The following is a 19,719-nucleotide window of genomic DNA, read 5'->3' as shown; positions in this document are numbered from 1 at the left end:
CCCATATGGTAATGTGGAATCTAGGTGGCAAGACATAAATGTATTGCTTTTATAAAGATGTTGAATTAAGGTGCATATTGGATTTTTTTCAAAGAAAAACAGCCAAAAATTTAAAGGTTGATTTGTGTAAAATGAGGTATATTTAACATTCTGTACTGTGATTAGTTCCAGCAAAATCAAATGGAACTGTTCAGTGGACACAAAAGTATTAGACACAGCTCATTGCCAGCAGTGTCCAAATATTGGGGGTGTAGGGCTTTCTCCCACCTTTCGGTTTGTTTAGGACATATCAGTTCACGACAATCAAGCTATAACTTGAATTGTGTGACGTTTAATTAATTTCCTGTATTTCTGGAAAATATATATATATACACACATATATATTCTCTACTGTCAGCTTGCCTTGTATTCACTTCATAATGTAGTGAATGTAGTTATTTGATTTTTAAACTGCTGTCCTTTCTCCTGGATGGAATCTCTGACGACTCTGCACTATCTTGGGATATTTTCTCTGGTTGGTAAGTTTATTGGTATTTGTACAACATGTAGAAGAAAACCTTGGAATCTTAAGAAAAACATTCTGTGTTTACTTTTAGCATAGGGTAATTTACGTTTAAAATGGAAACCATTTTGTTTTTCATTTTTATGTGAAACAGTTTTTTTTTCAGATGATGTCTTTAGTGTAGCCTGTCATACTTCTTGTGGCTACGTGTTTGTTTCAGTCTTTAAGGTATAATTGCATACAGATAGAATGTAATATATAATAATAATAATGAATGTCTTGTATTTTTAAGAAAATCACTCAGGTTTAAAAGTTTAGATTTAGTTAAATACAGGGACATCATTTTTTTGTATCTAAGATACAGAAAAAGTAAATCCTTATTCAGGTTAGATGACACTTTATCAATGATACAATACTTCATCTTGCTATTAACATGAGACCTTTTTTCATTTTTAGAGTTTATTTTTTCAGTTTAACTTTCTGTACTTGATTAGGTTTTTGTGTAATCAGTTCTTTTATGCCAGCATTGTTGTGAGGACAGTAAATAACCAACCACAGGGCAGTAGTATCTTAAATTGTTGCTGCTGGTTGCTAGATTAAAGCTTATCTGAGCCTGAAGACTTGTAAAAGGAAAACATATATTGAAATGCTGAGTGAGTTTACAATAATTGTGTGTAACAGGTTATTGGGAATTTGAGGTGTTTGATAATTACATGATTATTATCCTACTTGTTTTCCCACCTTGGTCTGGTATGCCATAGAAAGATGTGTAGCAATCGGAGATCCTGTTTATGGGCCTTTTAACTTTCAGTGGGTTTTTTATTTGTTTTGGGAGCCAAGGGCATACTGACTTTTTTTGAACATAGCATTAAATTTTATATAATGCAACTTAAAATATGGTGTTACTCTAATATTAATGTATTACAATAAATTCAGAATTTGCAGGGCTGATCATTCAGTATCTGATTTTTTTCATAGTCATACAATGGCCTAGCAGGGTTGAATGATAACCTTTTTATATATTCATATATATGTGTGCATGTGTGTATACATATATATACATATATTACTGTATTTAAAAATAATAGGAGGAGAATCCTGCAGCCACAGCAAAGCATATACTTGGCTCTCCAAACAAATAGTTCTCGAAGTGTTGTGACAGATTCCCAGTCTCTCCTGTAGTTAGTAACTTTCTCTTCTCTCGTGGCTGTTGACAGCAGATAACAAACAGTTTCCACAAGTGGTACTTTCCAATTTCTTTAAAGCATCATTTCACAAGGCAACCCAATGTCATTGCTTGAAGGAGAGAAAAGAGAATGACTAGGTGTTGCTGAGCGTGTTGGAAGCTACAGCATGTATGGGCCTGGGTGCAGTGAAGACTATCTTCTCCTGTTTGGTGTAGCCAGATGAGTCTGTTCTTGTTAGTGTCTCTTGTTTCCTCAGTCTTTTTTCAACATAAAGTGTTCTGATACCACCATTGGTAAGATAGTAAGCATAGCTTGTATTCGTTATATGGTCTTGGGTGCATTAGATATCGTATTGCCAAAGCAATGCTTAAGAAATCATGTCTTTGTTTTCCTTGTCTCATGGCCCAGCCTAGTAAGGGGCTTCTTCTCTCTGAATCTGTCTTGTTTCATATTAACTGTCAGTTATCTCCTTAGAAATAATTTGGTGTTCTATATCCACCTGTCTTTCCACCAGTTTTCCTCTGTACTGTGGGCTAATCTTTGTTTGCTTGTTTTCTCTTGTTGGACTTCAGAGTGACTCTTGTCAAAAAAAGAAAAAAAAAAAAGGAAAAAAAATCTCACCTTTTTACTTCCAGAAAATACCCTAAAGTTACCTTGCCACATTCAACATTTTTTTGTCCTAGAAAATACAACTGATGACCCAATAAATAAACTATTTGTTTGCTAACAGATTATAAGAATGGCATCCACAAAACTTTTGCCTCCAAACACAATGAAGTTTCACAATATTTTATAAGATTTTATTTTTCGCATAACTCATCATATTTGTCTTAATGTTGAGGTTGGTAAAAGTGTCTTTATTTTACAGACTAAAATGTTAACAAGTGCTTTATTCCTAGTAGAATTGTGACTGTGTGTAACAAAAGGCAGAATTACAGTAAGAAGGTATATATTTTTTTTTCTCCTCAGTTTAAAAACTTGTATTTTTGTACTACCAATTTAAATGTTTGGCTTTGTTAGAGAGTTCAAAAATACAGCTTAAGAGGCAAAAATTGAATGGTGACTAAATGTGCTGGACACATCAAATAAAAGAAGCATTTTTCTGCTTATACTGGATTCCCATTGTTTATACTGATTTATTTATTTTTACGAGCAATTGCATAATTCCTTATCCAGTGTTTCTTTCATATCAGCAAATTAGGTGTTTCTCATACTGAGGTTCAAAACTCAGATGGTAGAGAGCCGGATTTAGCTTGGAAATGAAGCAATATGTTACTCAATTTTAAGGTGATTGCACCAGCTCATGCCCAAATTGAAATGGGCTTGTCTTGGGGAGGGGGATGCACATGCATGTAGGGGCGGGGGGGGGGTTGGTGAGCACACCACAGCCCAGTAACTCTCACGTGTATTTTGAAAATGTCTCTGTGCTATGCAGAACTGTACATTGAGGTAGAGTTGGCCGCCTTTTGCTTAATCCTAAACGTCTCTTTAATCCAGCAATGAGGATTCTCACAGCACCCATTCTGCACAGTGTTGGTGTTGGAAGCGTTGTGTGGCTGGTCTAGGCTGGGGAGAGTGCCGGGCTTTTCTAGAGGGTGGCTCCTGTCAGCTGGGAGATTTGGTTCAGCCCGTGAAGGGATCGGTTTGTTCCCAGACTTCTTACTAGTTTAGGTTAGATACTTAACTTTGAGGCTCTTGCATTTTGAGATGAATCACCTAACAAAAGTACCTCTCATTGATCCAATCTGTTGGATTTCATCCAATCTCTTTTTTTTCTAACTTTTTGGTTTCAACATGCTGGAGAAGAATGTGAATAATCCCCAGATTGCTCCCTTGTAACTTGGTGAGAAGTAAGAGAATGATTTATGAAGATAACTTCCTTTTCTGCCCTCTTCTTTTGTTTTGCCCACTTGATTTGAGAGGATTTAAATGACCCTGAGGATCTGGGAGGGCCATGGTTGATGAATAGGGGATACAGATCAGAATTTCAGAATTTAGAAATGAGAGTTCTAAAAAGAAGGATGAAGCAGGGATGCTTCAGATAAGCAGTGAGGTCAAAAGCAGGATATATTAGTTGGAATAGAGACATTTTGGAGGAAAAACATGACTGGGACCACTGGAAAGCAGAAAATTGGAAGACAAAGAGGGTGAAATAATAAAAAATAATTTTAAATGAAAAAATAAAAAAGGAAAAGCATGTTAGAGAAAACACATTAGAAAGAACAAAGGCAGACTCAAATAAATAGAAGGAAGATCATAATATGGCGAAAAGCCTTTTGCTATTATAGCAGAGATCAGACTTACAAACTGAGGAAATTAAACACCTGAAAAAAATATGTGTATTCTGTTAATGGATTCAAATATAAATTCTGTGATTATACTGATGTAATGAAGTATTTTCTGATTAAGTAGAATTATCTCTGGCCTGGGTTGATCTGCACTTTTGAAAGGTCTGGTATCTGTGAGTCCAGAGAAGTAGGGGGTTTGTGTGTGTTTTTTGGTTTGTTTGGGTTTTTTTTTTTAAATATTCCAAGAAATAGATAGTGAGATCCTTCCTCTTTCTGAATATAGTGAGCAACTAAACCTTGCAAAGCCAAATGATGGGGACTGCTTGGAGAGCAAAAATATTTTTTTTTCTGTTTACCACCTCTTCTCACTTGGCTTCCATAATTTTGAATGCCCACCTTGTGTGTGCGAGTAGTATGTCCTCTCAGTATGCATTCATATTGCATTGGCTATGTCAAAGCTTTCTGTGTTTGAACATATTTTTTTTAACATGGCACAATAGGCTTTACGTAGCACCAAGGAAATCTTTCATGCTATAGCTTTTTAAATTTACAAGTTAGGTTTTGTTCTCAGCAGATCTTACATGCTTTCTTACATGCCCTTTAGCTGACATTTTGGTACATAGGATGTTGTAAATCACTTCTTAGAATTTCTATCAGTCTTTAGTGAGAAATCTTGCTTGGATGCATGTTTGGGCAATTAATATCTGAATAACTCTGCATTCTGAAGAAAACTGGCAGCTTGTGTCCTGATAGCTCATTTCATCTTACGCACAACTGGGTCGGGGAAGGTAGAGGTGATCTTAGAAAGGAGGAATTACATTTTTCATTCTTATCAAGTGGGTTGAGGGACACTTGTGAACTTACTGAAATTTGGTTTTTAGGAGTCAGTTGCCCAGACAGGGAGCTTACGAACTTTTTTCTGTGGTGTCAGGAGATGAAGAGCATACTTTAAAAAAGGCATGAATGCATAAGAGAACTGTCTGTTGAGGACTCAGAATGGAATTTCTCTAGGAGGTGATATAAGAGGAAGAAATAGAAATTGTAGGGGAGTTTGTTGCTTATCCTTTGTCTGTTGAGATGCATCATCTCTAAGCAAACCTGGTATGAGTATCCATTATAGTAGCCTTTTGTTTCTTCAGGTAAAATCTTTTTTTCACTAGATCTTAAGTTTTTTATTAATTTTATTTTAATTTTATTTAGCAGACTTTTCTCTCCTGCATCTATTGTACTAAATGTAATTCTTCATAGATATTTAAGTTTTCTGGTAACTGGAGCTCTAATCTAGGCTGTTAGCCCAGGCACTGTTTCCTGTCGCAGATAAACTCTTCTTATCCGCTTTTAGGTAACACTTAAAAGGATCCTTTTTTTTTCTCCATTTGTTTTGCTTAGACTTGGAATATCTGAGGCTCCTGGGGATATAAGAAATAATTCAAAAAGTGTGTAAAAGGCTATAGAACTTTTTTCTTTATAAAATACAGTGCACATGGGATATGTATAGTACAGTACAACATGAGGGTTTTATTGGCATTACTTAGAAAAACCTGCCTACGTATTTCTCACTAGTTGCATTACCTACTCCAAATTTTAGACCATTCCCATGCCAAGAAAAACCTTACATGGAACTACCATTGTATGTTCTGTACTTTACAATAAAATGAGTGCATGTAGCGATAGCTACTCAGTCACTGGAGGGAGTTTCTTTACTCGCTTGTGGATTGCATGCAAGGGACTAGAGACCTTATTGAGGGACACTGTTCAGAGAAGCTTTCTTACCTGCCAGTTGCTGAGAACTAAAATCTGAACAGTACAGAGTTCTTGGCTTGTCTCTCCCTGGAAGCATGAGACAGAGAGGGAATCCTCTGCAATATTCAAAGAGGAGGAATTACAGGTAAGTAATCTGCTTTTATAGTACTGCAACTTAAGGAAGGATGAAGTAAGGCATGTGATCCCATTGATTAGAATCTGCATACAAATTTTGGTGTAAATGTGTGTGTTCTTCATAGGAGAGAAGCGTGTCTACCTGTCACTGCCCAGACCAGGGGTAAGTTGCTTTCGGGATTGTTGTATTTACTTTATATCTGCTGTTAACTAATTGACTTCTTTCTGTGTCACACCTTGATGAGGACATAGCAATATCTTGGTAACATTCATCCTGACTGGATGGCTGACAGTAAAATATCGAACTTTGTCAATTTACTAAATAAATAACATACTGAAAACCAGGATAATTAGTTACATAATATGCTTTGGTTGTACATGAGCTTTAATACCTGTTCATTAATATGACATTTTTTACCACGTACTCAGCTGTCACACTGTATAATAAAAAATGCATTGTTACTATTAAAACAGTAAGAATACACTGCAACATACTGAAAATAAGTCTTGGTAATCTGATTTTTTTAACATTGTTGCCCAAGTTGACCTATTTGGAACAAGTGGACATGTTTGAGCCTGTTGTAGACTCTTCAAATAATGGTTCTTGTTTCCTTCTTTGATCTTAGGTGTTTTTAATGCAGAGAAAAAAGCTAATTTGAATGTTCAGGTTTAGTTGTTAGGTAATTAATATCCTTAGCTGATTATAATTGATATTACATTGTTTCTGAGAGCATCTGTTTGTCAGGAAACCTCCTAAACCACGTTGGTATCATGTAATCAGTCATTTGATTCACTTACTACATACTTACATCTTTTCATGGGTAGGAAAAAGGGGAAGAATGATCTCAGAAGGTACAGTAAGCTCTAGCTTGTTTCTTTCTCTCCTTCCTTTCTTAACCTGTAGTGTTGAGGAATTTGGGTGTGAAATGATCCCATCTCCATGTCTCCTGTTGTGCAATTTGTGACTTCAAACACAATATGCTACTTCTGACCCTTAATGAAAAGGAAAAAGGTCATACATTATAAATCCAATCTCCAGATTTAAATGGAATATAATGTTAGGCTGGGTGAGCATGGGTGAATTTCACGGTTGTGGAACTAAATATTGAGGCTGGAAAATAGATTGGTTCAGTGACTTTTGATAGGGTTTTTGTTCCTCATTTATCTAAGCTACACAGCTTCTGGACTTCAGCCAAAATTTAAAGAAGAGATGTTTGAAGTCAGATTCTCACTATTGATTCATATGCCTTTTAAAAACAGTTCCAATAAAAACTTTGTTCCCAGGATTTAGACAGTTCTGCTTTGTTGTTATTTGAAAGGTTGCTGCCTTCTTTTGAATTTTGCAAGATACATACATTTGGGGGAGTTATGATTAATATACAGTTTGAAAGTAGTCCGGAAAAGTAGATTATGTCCATAAGACAGCAGAGTTTCTTCACAGAGTAATTTCTTTGCTGAACTGATGCACTAACCTTTGGAACTGCCTCTCTTCCCAGTGCTGTGCCTCTTCTCTCCCTACTGCCATCACAGAGCTCTGCTGTGCCTGGCTAATGCCCACACTGTGCCTGCACAGAAACCACACTGTTCCTGTCGATCTAATTAGATTACATATTTTGTTACATCTGTTTAATTGCGACTGTGCTGTTTGCTGGTAATGAGTGGCATCCTAGACCGTGCTATAGTTGAGGACAGAGCAGTAGTGATGATTCATGTGTGCTTAATGCATAGGTATATTTTTCTCTATAGTATTAGGTGTCAAATCATGTTTTAAAAGCAGAATAACTGCTTATCTGATTTTTACCAATTCTCCTATTCAGATAGGGTGAGTGAACACTACCATGGAGAAAACTACAAATCTGACAAACATTCTGAGGTTTCTTTAGTTACTTGTGGATAGAAAAAACTTAACTGTTACAACTTAACTGAGTTCTGTTTTTTTTGAATACCATTCACTCCGCAGCTTAAATATTTGCCATACCTTGTAGCCCAGAGTTTGTGGTTACATACAGATCTAGTTTGGCTTTGTGTTCCTGTCTTCTTTCACGACTCTGCCTTAAAACCAGCATTTCTTGAACTGCATCTCTAATATGCAATATGGTCAAACTTAAATGACAATTAGGAGTTCTTACACTTTTTGCTAAATCAATATGAGATCAGCATTTTTAATACACAGGCAGAATTACAGTGTCTGATCTGGGTAGACATTAATAAGATTCAGAGATAAAACTGAGCAGCAAATTGCAGTAGGAGCTTCAATAGTAGTACTTTATTTTTGCTCAAACTCTTGAAGTGAGAGATGAAGATGGGACCTGGAGCTTATTTCTAATGCTGTTCACAATGAATAGCGCTTTTTTTTCCCCTGCAGGCATTACTGAGTTTAATTTGCCCAAGTACTCCCACTAATGAATAGCAGCTCTTTTTAGGTTCTCTGACAAGGATCTCAGTCCTGCACTCTTATTATCCAGCCTCCTCCAGTGGCTCACACTGCACCAAGTTACGACACCAGCTTTGTACCTTCCCTTCCTTGCACTCCAGTGCAGTTTCTGCATGTGGACTGTAGCTCCCATGTCTGTTTTTCTAAAGTCTTTGTGCAGTGACAGCACCAGCACATGAAGTTAAAGCCAGGAATTGCTGCTCTCTACATACAAATTGATTTGAAACAAATCACGTATTACTATATATATGTGTTATGCAGTTGGCAAGCTCTGCCTTATCAGGATACTCCACTCACATCGTACTACTAATTATTGTTTAATCTAGCTTGCAGCCAGACTGGCATTTCAGTTAGTTCATGAGTTAAATAAAAGATGGAAACCCATAAAAAGATCAAAGTATCAGTATTTGTTTCCAGCTACATCAACAAAGTGACACAGAATAATGAGCTACATTGTCACACCAGTGTTTACATGGGTTGTATTCTAGATCAGCTTGCTACTAGATAAATCAACTTCCAAGTCCCTGTTATATTGATATCATCTTTGATGGAAAAATCAGTGCAGTCATACTTGATTAAGACTGTTTATTTAGCCTGAAGTATTACTGAGGATTTAGAGGGTAAGGGATGGTACTGCATGAGGAAGTGGAGTCTGAAAACTGTGGAAGAGGTCTTGTCCTTGAAACTTCAGGGTGTCTGTGGGCACAGACCATGTTTGCACATGCCATTTCAGGGGGACAGGCAGATCAGAACAGGTTCTCTGCTTCTACTGAGAAGTCTGTCTGAACCACTGGAACTCTCTTTCAAAGTCTGCCTCTGAGTATAGAGCCACCTCTTATAGTTAGTAAAATGATTATTAATTCCTTTTATTTAAAAATATTATTTTTTTGTTTGAAACAGAAGCATAATGCAAATCTGAAAGCATTAAAGCCAGTCAAACTAGATACTGAGGTAAGATGCCATCATTTTAGTAAAAAAAACTTTTAATTTTTTTTATCTTGTCTGAAGAATGTATTTTAAGTGTCATAAATATGGTTACCGTTTACAGGAACAGGCAAAAATTGCAAAACTTGGATTAGAATTGCATCTGCTCACATCTGATGTGGATTCTGAGACAGAGAAGTGGGAGGATCAGGAGAATGAGATTGTGCAACACGGACAAGGCATGTCAAGTATGGCCTACTCTATGTATTTATTTACCAGGTAATTACACTATATGCAGCATGTTTTGGTGGGAAGAAGAGCATTAACAGTGTTTATAAGAAAAAAGACAACTTCATTTTCAGAGTATAATAATAGGGACACATTCAGAAAGTAGCTTTAATTTCTATCTTTACACTTTATAAATTCTTGTAAATGTCTAAGCTGTTTAATAGTAAAATTAGGGTTTTTTTAAATGCTAAACATCTGTTTTGTTGCAGAATACCTATGTAAATATCTCTTGGGTACGGGAAACATTTTAAGCATGTTCATAAATACTTTCAAAATTAAGGGAATTAAAGCACACGTATATAACTGTAGATCAGAATTAGTGATTTCTGCTGTACTGGAAGGTGTTCTTCTGAAACTTGCCCATGCAATGTCAGCTTTCTTATTTGAGAAATTTAGAGGGTTTTTTTTTAAGAGTTTTTTTCTTACTTACTAGTCCAATAATACTCAGTATGCCAGACACGAATTTCTGTCCTTTTTCAGCTGATGAGAACTGAACCATTGCTAATATCCCAATAGTGAGCTAGCCACTGAGGTGTTTATATGATATTTTGAAATGCAGTTCCTGTAGTAAGTTATTGCTGCACATAGTATCTTCTAAAAGAGTGATATTTTACAGTTCAGTGGTGTGAATGGGGATGAGGGAGAGATACTATAAATTGTGCAAGTAGCAGGTAAAATAATCCGCAGTGTATGCATGACATATATTCTGCTTTCATTATTTCACACAGAGGAGAAGGACTTCTGAAAACTACTCAAGATTTATTTCATCAAGCAGAGGTAATATATTTTTAACAAAATAGGAATTAGACACTCTGACTGAAGAACAAATTGGAACTTAACTCTCTGATTCCATACACATAAGTACAGTATACGATGAATTGACTGGCAACTGTAGATTTTAAGCAGCCTAACTCTGGTACCTACTTTCTGAAAGCCAACTTTTCAGTGTTCCAGTAGCAGCTTAAGACAGCATTCATTAAACTGACAGATTTCAATTAGGAGTAGGAATAGCAAACTGGCATTATGGCAAATATAGTGGACTTTAATGCATTAGTAGCAGTCATTGTATCACTTAGTTCAGTCCATGATAGTGTTAACAGATACTCCATCCTAGTTGGAGCAGCAGTATTTTCATGGGAAAGAAAGAAGATGTAAAAATTTGAATAATACAAACAAAAGACAAGGGGCCAAATGAAGGAATGTGGTGTGATATTTCCAAGATACGTGTCTGTGTTTAACAGGAGACTGGTTACCTTTGTCAGGTCAATAAACAAACATGGCAGGTGTCATCTACCCACAAAACACTTGTGAGTTGCTACAGCGCAAAAAATAATTGGAAGTCAGGTTTTTTCATATGTAAAGGGAAAGCCTTCGCTTTCTGGGAGAAAAAAACTTTGCTTATCTGGGAGAATGGCAATTTGTAGTGTAGATTGTTATTTCAGAAGTCATTTCAAACTGCTGACCTGTAAATTATAAATGTATATAACTATCACAAATATTTCCTGCTACCTTTTTACTTTATAGCACGCTAGTTATTAAAACAAGGAGAAAGAGCCTCGTCTTTCATTGTGGTTCATTTTGTTACATGCTTTCTCCCCCTTTCAGATTTTTGCTACAGAGGGCACAAAGCTTGCTTCAGCTCTTCATGCCTTTTCTGATCAGGTGATGTATGACAGTAGTGATACTGCTTAAAAGCTGGTTGTGCTGTTTTCTCCATTAACTTAATACTGGAGAGTTTAACACAGAGCGGTTTTGTCTTCCTGAAATGCATTTCAGGTACACGATGATGACAAACCTGTGCTTCTGTTGGAGGCTGAAAAACTGATCTCTATGTGCAAGCAGCTCCAGATAACAGCTAAAGCTTCTGTTCAGGGCAAAAGTGCTACATTTACAAAGGTAAGGTAAAAATTATATTTATTTCTGAAAGTAAGACCTAACTTGTTTTGAAATACAGTAACTTACTAATTTATGCTCCTGTTAAAAGATGAAATGGTTCATGACAGCTGAACTTCTTGGATTGACAGAGGACCATAAAAAGAAGTACAAAATTTTATGCTGTTGTGCAAGCATTTTTCTGTTATGCAGTATGTCATCGTTGCTGTTCCTTATGTAGAAGAGAAATTTACTTCAACTTGAAGTACTGTGTTGCACTTAACATGTTTTGAGAAGCTGATGTGTGAAGTAGAGAGGAAGAACAGTAGGAACTGTTCCCCTTGCTGAAAACGTTTTGTCTATTGGGACATCCCTCACTCATAACTGTAATCCAAGCCATTTACCACACTACCTTGTCTCAGGAAAGGATCTTCTTCAGCACAGGTGCTACTGTTTTCTAGCCTTTTTTCTTTTCTTTTTTTTTTTCCCCACTACCAGAGAAGGGCTTCAGTGAAGTTTATCCTGACCTGACCCTCTCATTCATGCTGAGAGTTTGATAAGAGGCAAAATATGGTACACTGGCACCCAGCATACATGGAAGCCTGCCAGCTGATAGCTTGGACAGTATTACGCTACAGGCTTAAACGGGTGTTATTAGGGAGCATGGATATCCAAGTTTTACATAACTGGCCCAGTGGCCACAGACATACTATTAATATTAATGTTTTAAGGAATAGTTTCCTACCCCTAGTTTATCAGCTTTAGAGTCTAAGAATCAGTAAAGTACGTAATAGGATTTTTGTCCTTCCTATTACTAAAAGCACTGAAATTATCGTTTGGGTTTTGGATTTGACTGTTAATGAAAGAGTTTACAGAATTGTTTCCCAAGACAATGATGTTCCTGGACCACTCTTAAAAAAAAAAAAAAAAAAAAAGGGTGGAAAGCTGTCCGTAGGCTTCCACTACTTCATACTGCTTTTGGCTGCTGAGAACTTTTTTTAAAGAACTTCTGTCAACATGTCCATTAACTTACGTACTAGATAAAGAGAGGTACTGGAATTTTATCATGCTGCAACTGGTAATTTTCAGCTGAATAGAATGAGATAGAGTAATACTATATAGAATAATATTGTAATTCACTAGAGTACAGTAATAATACTGTAATCCACTAGAACTTCATTCAGAGAAATATGAATTGTAATTAAGATTACCTCACTAAGAAAGGACTTCAGTGATCAAAGTATTTATGAGGGCAGTATTTATTTCTACCATTGTAATACATATTGTTATTGATGCTTAACATAAATGTAACAAATTCCAAACCCCAAAGACTATTACTGAAATACATGTTTGCTTCTCAGTAGGTAGGTAGTCTACCCTAGACTCCCCAGAGTTTGTTCTGGTATTATTCATATTTGTTATAAGTAAATACATATACAGCCGCCATAAAAGTTTCAGCATTGTTACCACAGGAAGTAGATCTGCCAACCTTAGCAGGGAATAGAGGTCAGGCTTTTTGAAGAACTTCAAGTATCCCAGAGCAGCAGTATGATCAATGTGAGCAAGACCATTTCTGTGCACCTGGATGTTTGTTTCCAATGAGCTATGGAAAAGATGTTTCAATTTTACAGCATGGAGTGAAACTGGGTAGAGCATTCAAGCCACTCAAAACCAAACTGAGCACCTCAGGGCTACTGCTTCGTTTGTTTTATACTCTCTAGCTAAACTAAATAGGAACTCAGGCTGTTTATACTATAGTGATGTATCATTATATAGTGATAATAAGCTATCAAATTCATGTTTGTCAAGGGCCCAGACTTGTGACCTGTGCCGAGTGTTAGAGTTGAGGCATAAACTCAAATGCTTTAAGATTTAGCTAACTTTCAGTGTACCTCATATCAAGGTAAGGCTTACATGACGCATGGCTTTTCTAAATCATGCTGATAGGATGTAAACCAAAAGGAAAAACATGAAGAATTGTGATGAATCATACTTAGGTGATAAGAGCTTCTTTCCAAGACACTTATATTACTGTTTATTATTAGTTCCTTCTCCTGGGATGTGTTTCATTCCTTCTGCTTCCTAGCTCAAATCTTGGGTTAACAGAAGGGAAGCTATTGCTTTACAGATACTAAATAGAGAAATTCAAAAAAGTTAGGCAAAACCTTTTGATTAGAAGGGATTTACGAAGGACAAATATTACCTCTTCCAGTTTGAAATAGAATATCATCTCATGCATTGAACAATTGCCTAATGAAAGTAATGAGTGGTCTTACTCTACTCTTAATTGTCTTGTTTAGGTTGATGCATGCATTCTGAAAGCAAGGAACGTGATGACTCTGTTATGCCAACTTCTTCCACTTTGCTGCAAATTACTGAGAAAGGTGAGTACTTGGTTCATCTGCAGTATTTTAAAGTTTTGGGGTTTTTTGGTTTGTTTGGGGTTTGTTTGGGGTTTGTTTGTTTTTAAGAAATCTTTTTTTTTAAATATACAGAATAAAGCACGAAATGGCTGTCTCAAACCTGCTCCACCGTGGAGAGAAGACAGAATACGAACTGGTACAAATGCGCATAGTCCAGAAAGGAGAGCTGAGACATTTGGAATCAAGTCTTTAGAAAATCATGTAACAAACATGACGTTTTTAGAGAGCAAGTAAATCTAGCACTTAGAAATGCAGGAACTCCCATTTGAAAATAACACTTGCTGAATTTTCAATATTGCTTTCATTTGTGGAAAGTCAATCCAGGTTAATTTGAATTAAAACTGTTGACCTCTGTCACATCTAATTAATAGATGTCCTATTACTTAGCAATTACACCACCAACTAGTCTAATTGTTATGTATTTTTATAATGTGAATGCCTTTCCTATGCTCACTATTGATACCGGTTTTGTAATTAATGCTTATGAATGTCTTAATGGATGTTTCAACCCAAAGATGCTGCTAATAGACATTTTGTATAAAGAACCTTGTGCTGCATATGCTATATGTAACACTACTGTTGAAGTCTGTAAAATCATCTCTGGCCTATTTCAGTCTATGTATTTGATAAAGCAGAATCAGAATCAGGAATATAGTCTGAAAGGCTGTGGCCTAAAGCACTGAAATGTTACCTTAGTTATGAGTTATACCTGCAATGAAGTAGTTCTAGGAAAAAAAAACTCTTTCAGTAGCTGCACCACTGAATTTTAAACTTGTTGACATGATTCATATTTCCGAAAGTGTATTTCTAAGTGATTAATACTCTTGACTCAGAGCCTTTTGCCATCTTTCTTTGTAGATGGTAGTTGTTGCTTCCTTTTTTATTACAACTTACTGAGCAAAAGTTGAATTGCATGTAGAACCACTGAAGTATTATGTAGACTTTGCATTATACCATTTAAAAGTTAAGAAAATAGATAGTCATTATGACAGACTTCTGTACAAAGGGCATTATTTGACTTCAGGATGCCATGAAAATACAACCCGGTGTGAAATACATATTTTTCAAATTTATCTGCTCTTTGTACATAGACTTCTCTTGCATTTTTATTTTCAATTCACCTTTGTCAAACTCCATACTGCATTAGTTTAGCTAAATTAAGTGACAGCTAAAGCATACGTTTTTTCTGTACATACTACGCTTGCACTGAGCAGAAGCAAAGCTGCCTGTGGAACAGAAATACTCTCCAACATACCATTCTGTGCTTATTTAAAAACTTGTAATGCCAGAATTCAGAGAAAAAGAGAAAGCAAATTTTAATATACAAAGTATTTGAATCAGTTTATTCTTCTATGGATCAAGCATTTAAGTTCCACTTCTAAAAAGAGGCACTAGGCCTTTCAATACCATGAAAGTTACAATGTACAATAAAACTAGCTTATTTAGTATCAAATACAGATGATACCTGTATAACTAATTTCATGAAGAAGAATTAAGACGTTTCAACAAAACTTCCTCGTACTCCTTCTGCGTCAGAAGTCCTTGAGTTATACTCTTGCTTTCTTCAAATTTGGGTAGAACCACAGCGATGTATCCCTCGGTTGATGGCTGAAAAGCAAGACTGAAGTTAGCAGTGAAATAAAAGTTAGAAAATAAAAAGCAAGAAAGTGTCTTACCTTTTCTTCCAGAATAGCGGGATTGCTAAGAATGTTTTCATTCACTTCTATCAGTCGCCCTCGTATACAGCTGCAAAAATGTTTAGATTCAGTAGAAGCGCATGGTATGTCAAGCTAAGAAGAAAAAGGGAAAACCCCTTACCTATAAATGGTATATTCCTCTCCATCTGATGAAGATATCCTGCACAGAGGGGCAAGTTCTGTTAAAAACTGAGCTCCCTGCATGTCAAAAATAAACATACATTATACACTTTAAATTAAAAAGCCCTGTGTAAAGTATCAGCATCATCAACGTAAGTTTGTTTCTCAGGACAAAGCCGGGAAGTGTGATAGTTACAGGTCCTTGTAAGTTACATAGCTGTGCTTCCCTACAGAAGGGAAGATAGTTATGTACACAAATGAATAGAAGCTTAAGAGCTTACAAGTTTAGTCCTAATTAAGTTTCTTGCAGAATAACAGACTTGTAGTTTGATCGGATTAAAATCAGGGGAGAGAGGAGAAAAACAGCACCACTGATTTCAGTATAACCAGGTTAAACTACACATACTTGAAAACCCATCATGAAACACACTGAAGTAGCCCATCTGCTATCTCAGTCTGTTTGAGAAAAACAGTAGTCTCCAAATCCTCAGCATTTTGGTGGAAACAATTTTTTATCTTTTCAGGGATGTTTTAAGTCCCTCTGTACACTATGAAAAAAAATTACTAAAAGCGACTGTTAGCCTTGGTTTGAGCAACACTGGAAATCACCTGTGCTGCAGGAGCACTGGTGGCTGGGACAGTTAAGACAGGCCCCTCTTAAGAAAGTCTATATTCAACTGGGGAGGGGCTGTTTTAAAACAAAATGCAAGGGTAACTAACTTGGTGAGTTTCTATCCTAGAAAGGACAGAAAGTCTCAGGCAGTGTGAGAGAGTAAAGTGAAAACTAACCAAATCAAAGCACCATACCCTTTTTGACTTCCCAGACACCTTATTCTGGAGTCTGCTACAGTTGGCACTGATTTGGTAATTAATGCTTTTAATTGTTTTTCCACTTTGAAGAAGAGGATGGGCTTCTGCCAAGGTGATGACACAGATTCTGCAAAAAGAAATACAATTATTCCACTGTAGTTGTGAGAAACCATGCTCTTACATGCTCTAAGCACACTCCACAACCTCCGCCTGTACTGGTAGGACTTAAAACTGGTACTACTTCATATGGGCTCCTAATGTAAAATGCTAGCAGGACTTTCAGTGTTGAGAGAGCTGTTGTTTACTTTCACTCTTTAAAGCACAATATTCTTCCCTCTCTAGTTTAGCAAGAAAGTTAAGCTGACTGTTCAGCTTACTGTAATGGGAATCACAGGATGGGCACCTACCAGGCTCAGGGAGGAAGGAAGGACAGACAGCGTGGGAGCTGAGTAGGGTAACCTGAGGTAACGAAGGATAACAAAGGATAACGAAGGATAATTGTTGGCTGTAGATCAGAGACAAATTTTAGTTTCCCACTTACAAAAGTGTCAGATACAGGATCAAATTGGACTCACTTTCTTCAGGGCATCTTGATGTCTGCTTTACCAAACTGAGTGAAAATTGCATTCTGACCTAAAGCAACCCCCACTGAAGGTGCTTTATTGTGGGACACCAGACTGGCTCATCAGAAGCCGTACACTTCTTAGTTAAACAGAACCACAGCTTTTAAACAAGCTAGAGCTGTTATATCTGTTGTTGTACCTCATGGGAGCATACTTGGTTCACTTGTCTGCCAATAGCTGAAGTAGATACTCAGGACAATCAAGTAAATCACAGTATGCTTTTGTCAGAAAATGTCACAAGGCAATGTTTCTCAGAACAGCTATAGGTGGTTAGTGGTGAACAGTTATTAGCAGATGAATCCTTTGGTGATCTGGGCTTTAGTTAACCTGCTGCTTGCAATTTATCTTTTTCTAAAGGCAGGTTATTTCTTGTCACAAAACTGGAGAGTTTGAGACAAGCACAACTGTAAAGACCAGGCCTACCTTCATCCCTGAGCTAGAACCATGCTTAACACACAAACAGGCAGAGCCCAGAACTTGCCAATAAATGAACAGAGATGAAGCTATTATGTTTTCTTTAATAAGAGTTTAAAACCTACAGCAAGGATGAGAATTAACAGTAACTGTAGAGAAAATCACAGCACAGAACCAGATCTTTCCCTGCAGATGCTGCATCCATCTCCCTGCACTCCTCTTACTGCGCAGCTCCCCACAAGAGGGAGCCGGATCCTGGCAAATGCTTTCTGCATGTCCCAGCAGCTCAAAGGGACCAGAAAAGCTTCCTCCTCTTGACCCCAGCCTCTTTCTACAGGGGAGATGAGAAATCATCTATTTGAGCTGTCACCTATTAGAGCAGAGATCTGGCAAAACAAAAAATCAAGATAATTTTACACTGCTTAGAAGTATCAAACAGCCACAGCTCCATACATAATATTGGTAAAATACTTTATAGAGCATTTGGTTAAGCTGCTGTAGAAGCCAAGGGCCCTGATATTTCAGAATTCAAAGTAGCCAAATAATCTTGACAGACATTTGAACAAGTGTTTATATTTTTATTTCCTTTCTCCTGTATCAACAGGATTTTAACTAGGCTAGTGACTACATATTTAGTATTTGGCACAAATGCAAGGGTGTCCTTTCTTGCTGTTGCCGTCATAACTGTTATTCCCAGGTACTCGGGTTTCTGTTGCCCAAGAACGTGGAAGTGAACTGTGCAGAAGAGGCACGGAAAAGCCCCAGCGCCGAAGGCTGCGGCGAGGCGATGGCTCTGCCCTGAGCCAAGCACGCCCCTTCCTCTTACCCTGAACTCTGAACAGGAGCAGGCAACCCACTGGGAACAACAAACATCTCCTCATCTTCCCTCAACATGCGAGCAATTGGCACTGCCCATTTCTGTAGGGATAGTAAAGTTCTGGTCTTCCCTCAAGGACTAAACACCCCAGAAATGCTCACAATGCCACCCTGCAGTCAGAAGAGGCTTTAGCAGGGGGGCAGGAGCTGGGGAAGGTAACACATGTTATTAAGAGTCCAAACCAGACAGAGGGTTGATTTATTCCAAATAACTGGATATCCAGCTACATCAAAGCAGACACCACGTGTGACATTTTATTTCCTATCTTGCATTCACTGTAGTACACAAATATACTATTAAAAGCAATTAAGTTGTATACAGAAAAAGATAAATGTTTGTTCAAACTGAGACAATTTCCTGGAAACCAAGTTCAGCAGACTACTTCTAAATGCCATTATGGAAAAGCCTTTTGAAACGGATTTTCTTGTTTTTCTGCTACTGAAGATGATGTAAAGGGCCCTTTCAGCAGGAGAGGATGCAGGGACGAAAGGGCAGCACTTACAGACACTGAAGGGGCCTTTTTAAAAATCTGCTGAGCAATATGGGGAGGGGGAGTGAGTTCAAGCTGCACTACTCTTACTGGAGTAGTCATTAAGGCTATAGGGAGGCTCAGATGTGTCACTCTCCCACCCTCCCATCTTCCAGAAGAATCCCGCCTCGCCCCGTATTTTGCACCTGCCCCACTCGAGGCGTTTCTGTCAACCGTCGTTGACAGAAGTGCCCGTCGCTGCCCCCCTCCGAGCGCCAGGCAAAGGGCTGGCGGGCGGGGGCGCGGCCCGGCTCCTCGGGACGCCGCTGCGTGGGTCACGGCGGGGCGGGGCAGAGGGCGCCCGCGTCCTGCCGGGAAGCGCCGGCGGTTCCTTCTCTAACGAAAGCCCGAGGCTTCCCAGCTGTCCGCCGGCGGCGGCTCTGGGCTGGCCGCAGGCACCCCTCGGCGGGTGAGGGCGGAGGCGGCTCCCCCCACCCCCCCCGGAGCCCCCCCCCCCCAAGCACCACTCGCCTGTTGGAGTGCTGCAGCACGCAGAAGTCCTCGCACGGCCGCCCCTTCACGTCTGCAACAGGGCACAAACACTAGTGACCGCCCCGCCGCTGCCGCCCCGGCCCCGGCCCCCCCGCCTGGCGGTACCTGGCTTGTACCAGCGCGTGAAGTACCGCTCCGCGCCGCCCGCCGCCATGTTGTGTGTGTGTCCCACCCCCGCCCCGGTAGAGGCGGCACCGTACCCCGGCCCATCCCCGGCCCGGGCCGGGCCACGCCGCCGCTGCCCCGGTGTTACCCTGAAGAAGGGGCCTTGTTCAGGGTTGCTTAAATTGTGTGTGCTTGCTACCCCCGGGAAAGAAAGTATTGTTTACCGGGGACTAAGTGTACGCCGCACAACTGTTTC

At 38.4% G+C, this 19,719-nt stretch overlaps 2 protein-coding genes across 5 annotated transcripts in view; one reads left to right on the top strand and one right to left on the bottom strand.

Moving 5' to 3' along the window:
- The window catches only part of CTNNAL1 (catenin alpha like 1), a 60,067-nt gene extending 44,604 nt beyond the window's left edge, over positions 1 to 15,463 (top strand). For both annotated transcript variants that reach the window (XM_074824040.1, XM_074824050.1), the window contains exons 12-19: positions 5,981 to 6,018; positions 9,190 to 9,240; positions 9,338 to 9,492; positions 10,230 to 10,278; positions 11,107 to 11,163; positions 11,278 to 11,397; positions 13,674 to 13,757; positions 13,869 to 15,463. In XM_074824040.1, the coding sequence (XP_074680141.1) occupies positions 5,981 to 6,018; positions 9,190 to 9,240; positions 9,338 to 9,492; positions 10,230 to 10,278; positions 11,107 to 11,163; positions 11,278 to 11,397; positions 13,674 to 13,757; positions 13,869 to 14,030 (716 nt within the window). In that variant the 3' untranslated portion in view covers positions 14,031 to 15,463. The remainder of the gene's footprint in view (positions 1 to 5,980; positions 6,019 to 9,189; positions 9,241 to 9,337; positions 9,493 to 10,229; positions 10,279 to 11,106; positions 11,164 to 11,277; positions 11,398 to 13,673; positions 13,758 to 13,868) is intronic.
- On the bottom strand, positions 15,111 to 19,522 carry ABITRAM (actin binding transcription modulator). Of its 3 annotated transcripts, XM_074824089.1 has the most exons (6): positions 19,464 to 19,522; positions 19,338 to 19,389; positions 16,421 to 16,550; positions 15,615 to 15,691; positions 15,473 to 15,542; positions 15,111 to 15,404 (listed from the first exon to the last, which is right to left on the bottom strand). In XM_074824089.1, exons 1-6 carry the CDS (start codon positions 19,510 to 19,512, stop codon positions 15,276 to 15,278), a joined length of 507 nt encoding a protein of 168 aa, XP_074680190.1. In that variant the 5' UTR covers positions 19,513 to 19,522; the 3' UTR covers positions 15,111 to 15,275. The 3 variants fall into 3 exon arrangements, with proteins under 3 accessions (XP_074680190.1, XP_074680210.1, XP_074680200.1); XM_074824109.1 differs by lacking the exon at positions 19,338 to 19,389 and having other exon boundaries at positions 15,615 to 15,653; positions 19,464 to 19,514; XM_074824099.1 differs by lacking the exon at positions 19,338 to 19,389 and having other exon boundaries at positions 15,111 to 15,542; positions 15,615 to 15,653; positions 19,464 to 19,514.
- Between the last annotated feature and the right edge of the window lie 197 nt (positions 19,523 to 19,719).

Source organism: Strix aluco, chromosome 1 (assembly GCF_031877795.1).
Source record: "Strix aluco isolate bStrAlu1 chromosome 1, bStrAlu1.hap1, whole genome shotgun sequence".
Taxonomy (NCBI): Eukaryota; Metazoa; Chordata; class Aves; order Strigiformes; family Strigidae; genus Strix; species Strix aluco.
This window is presented reverse-complemented; position numbering and strand designations above follow the sequence as displayed.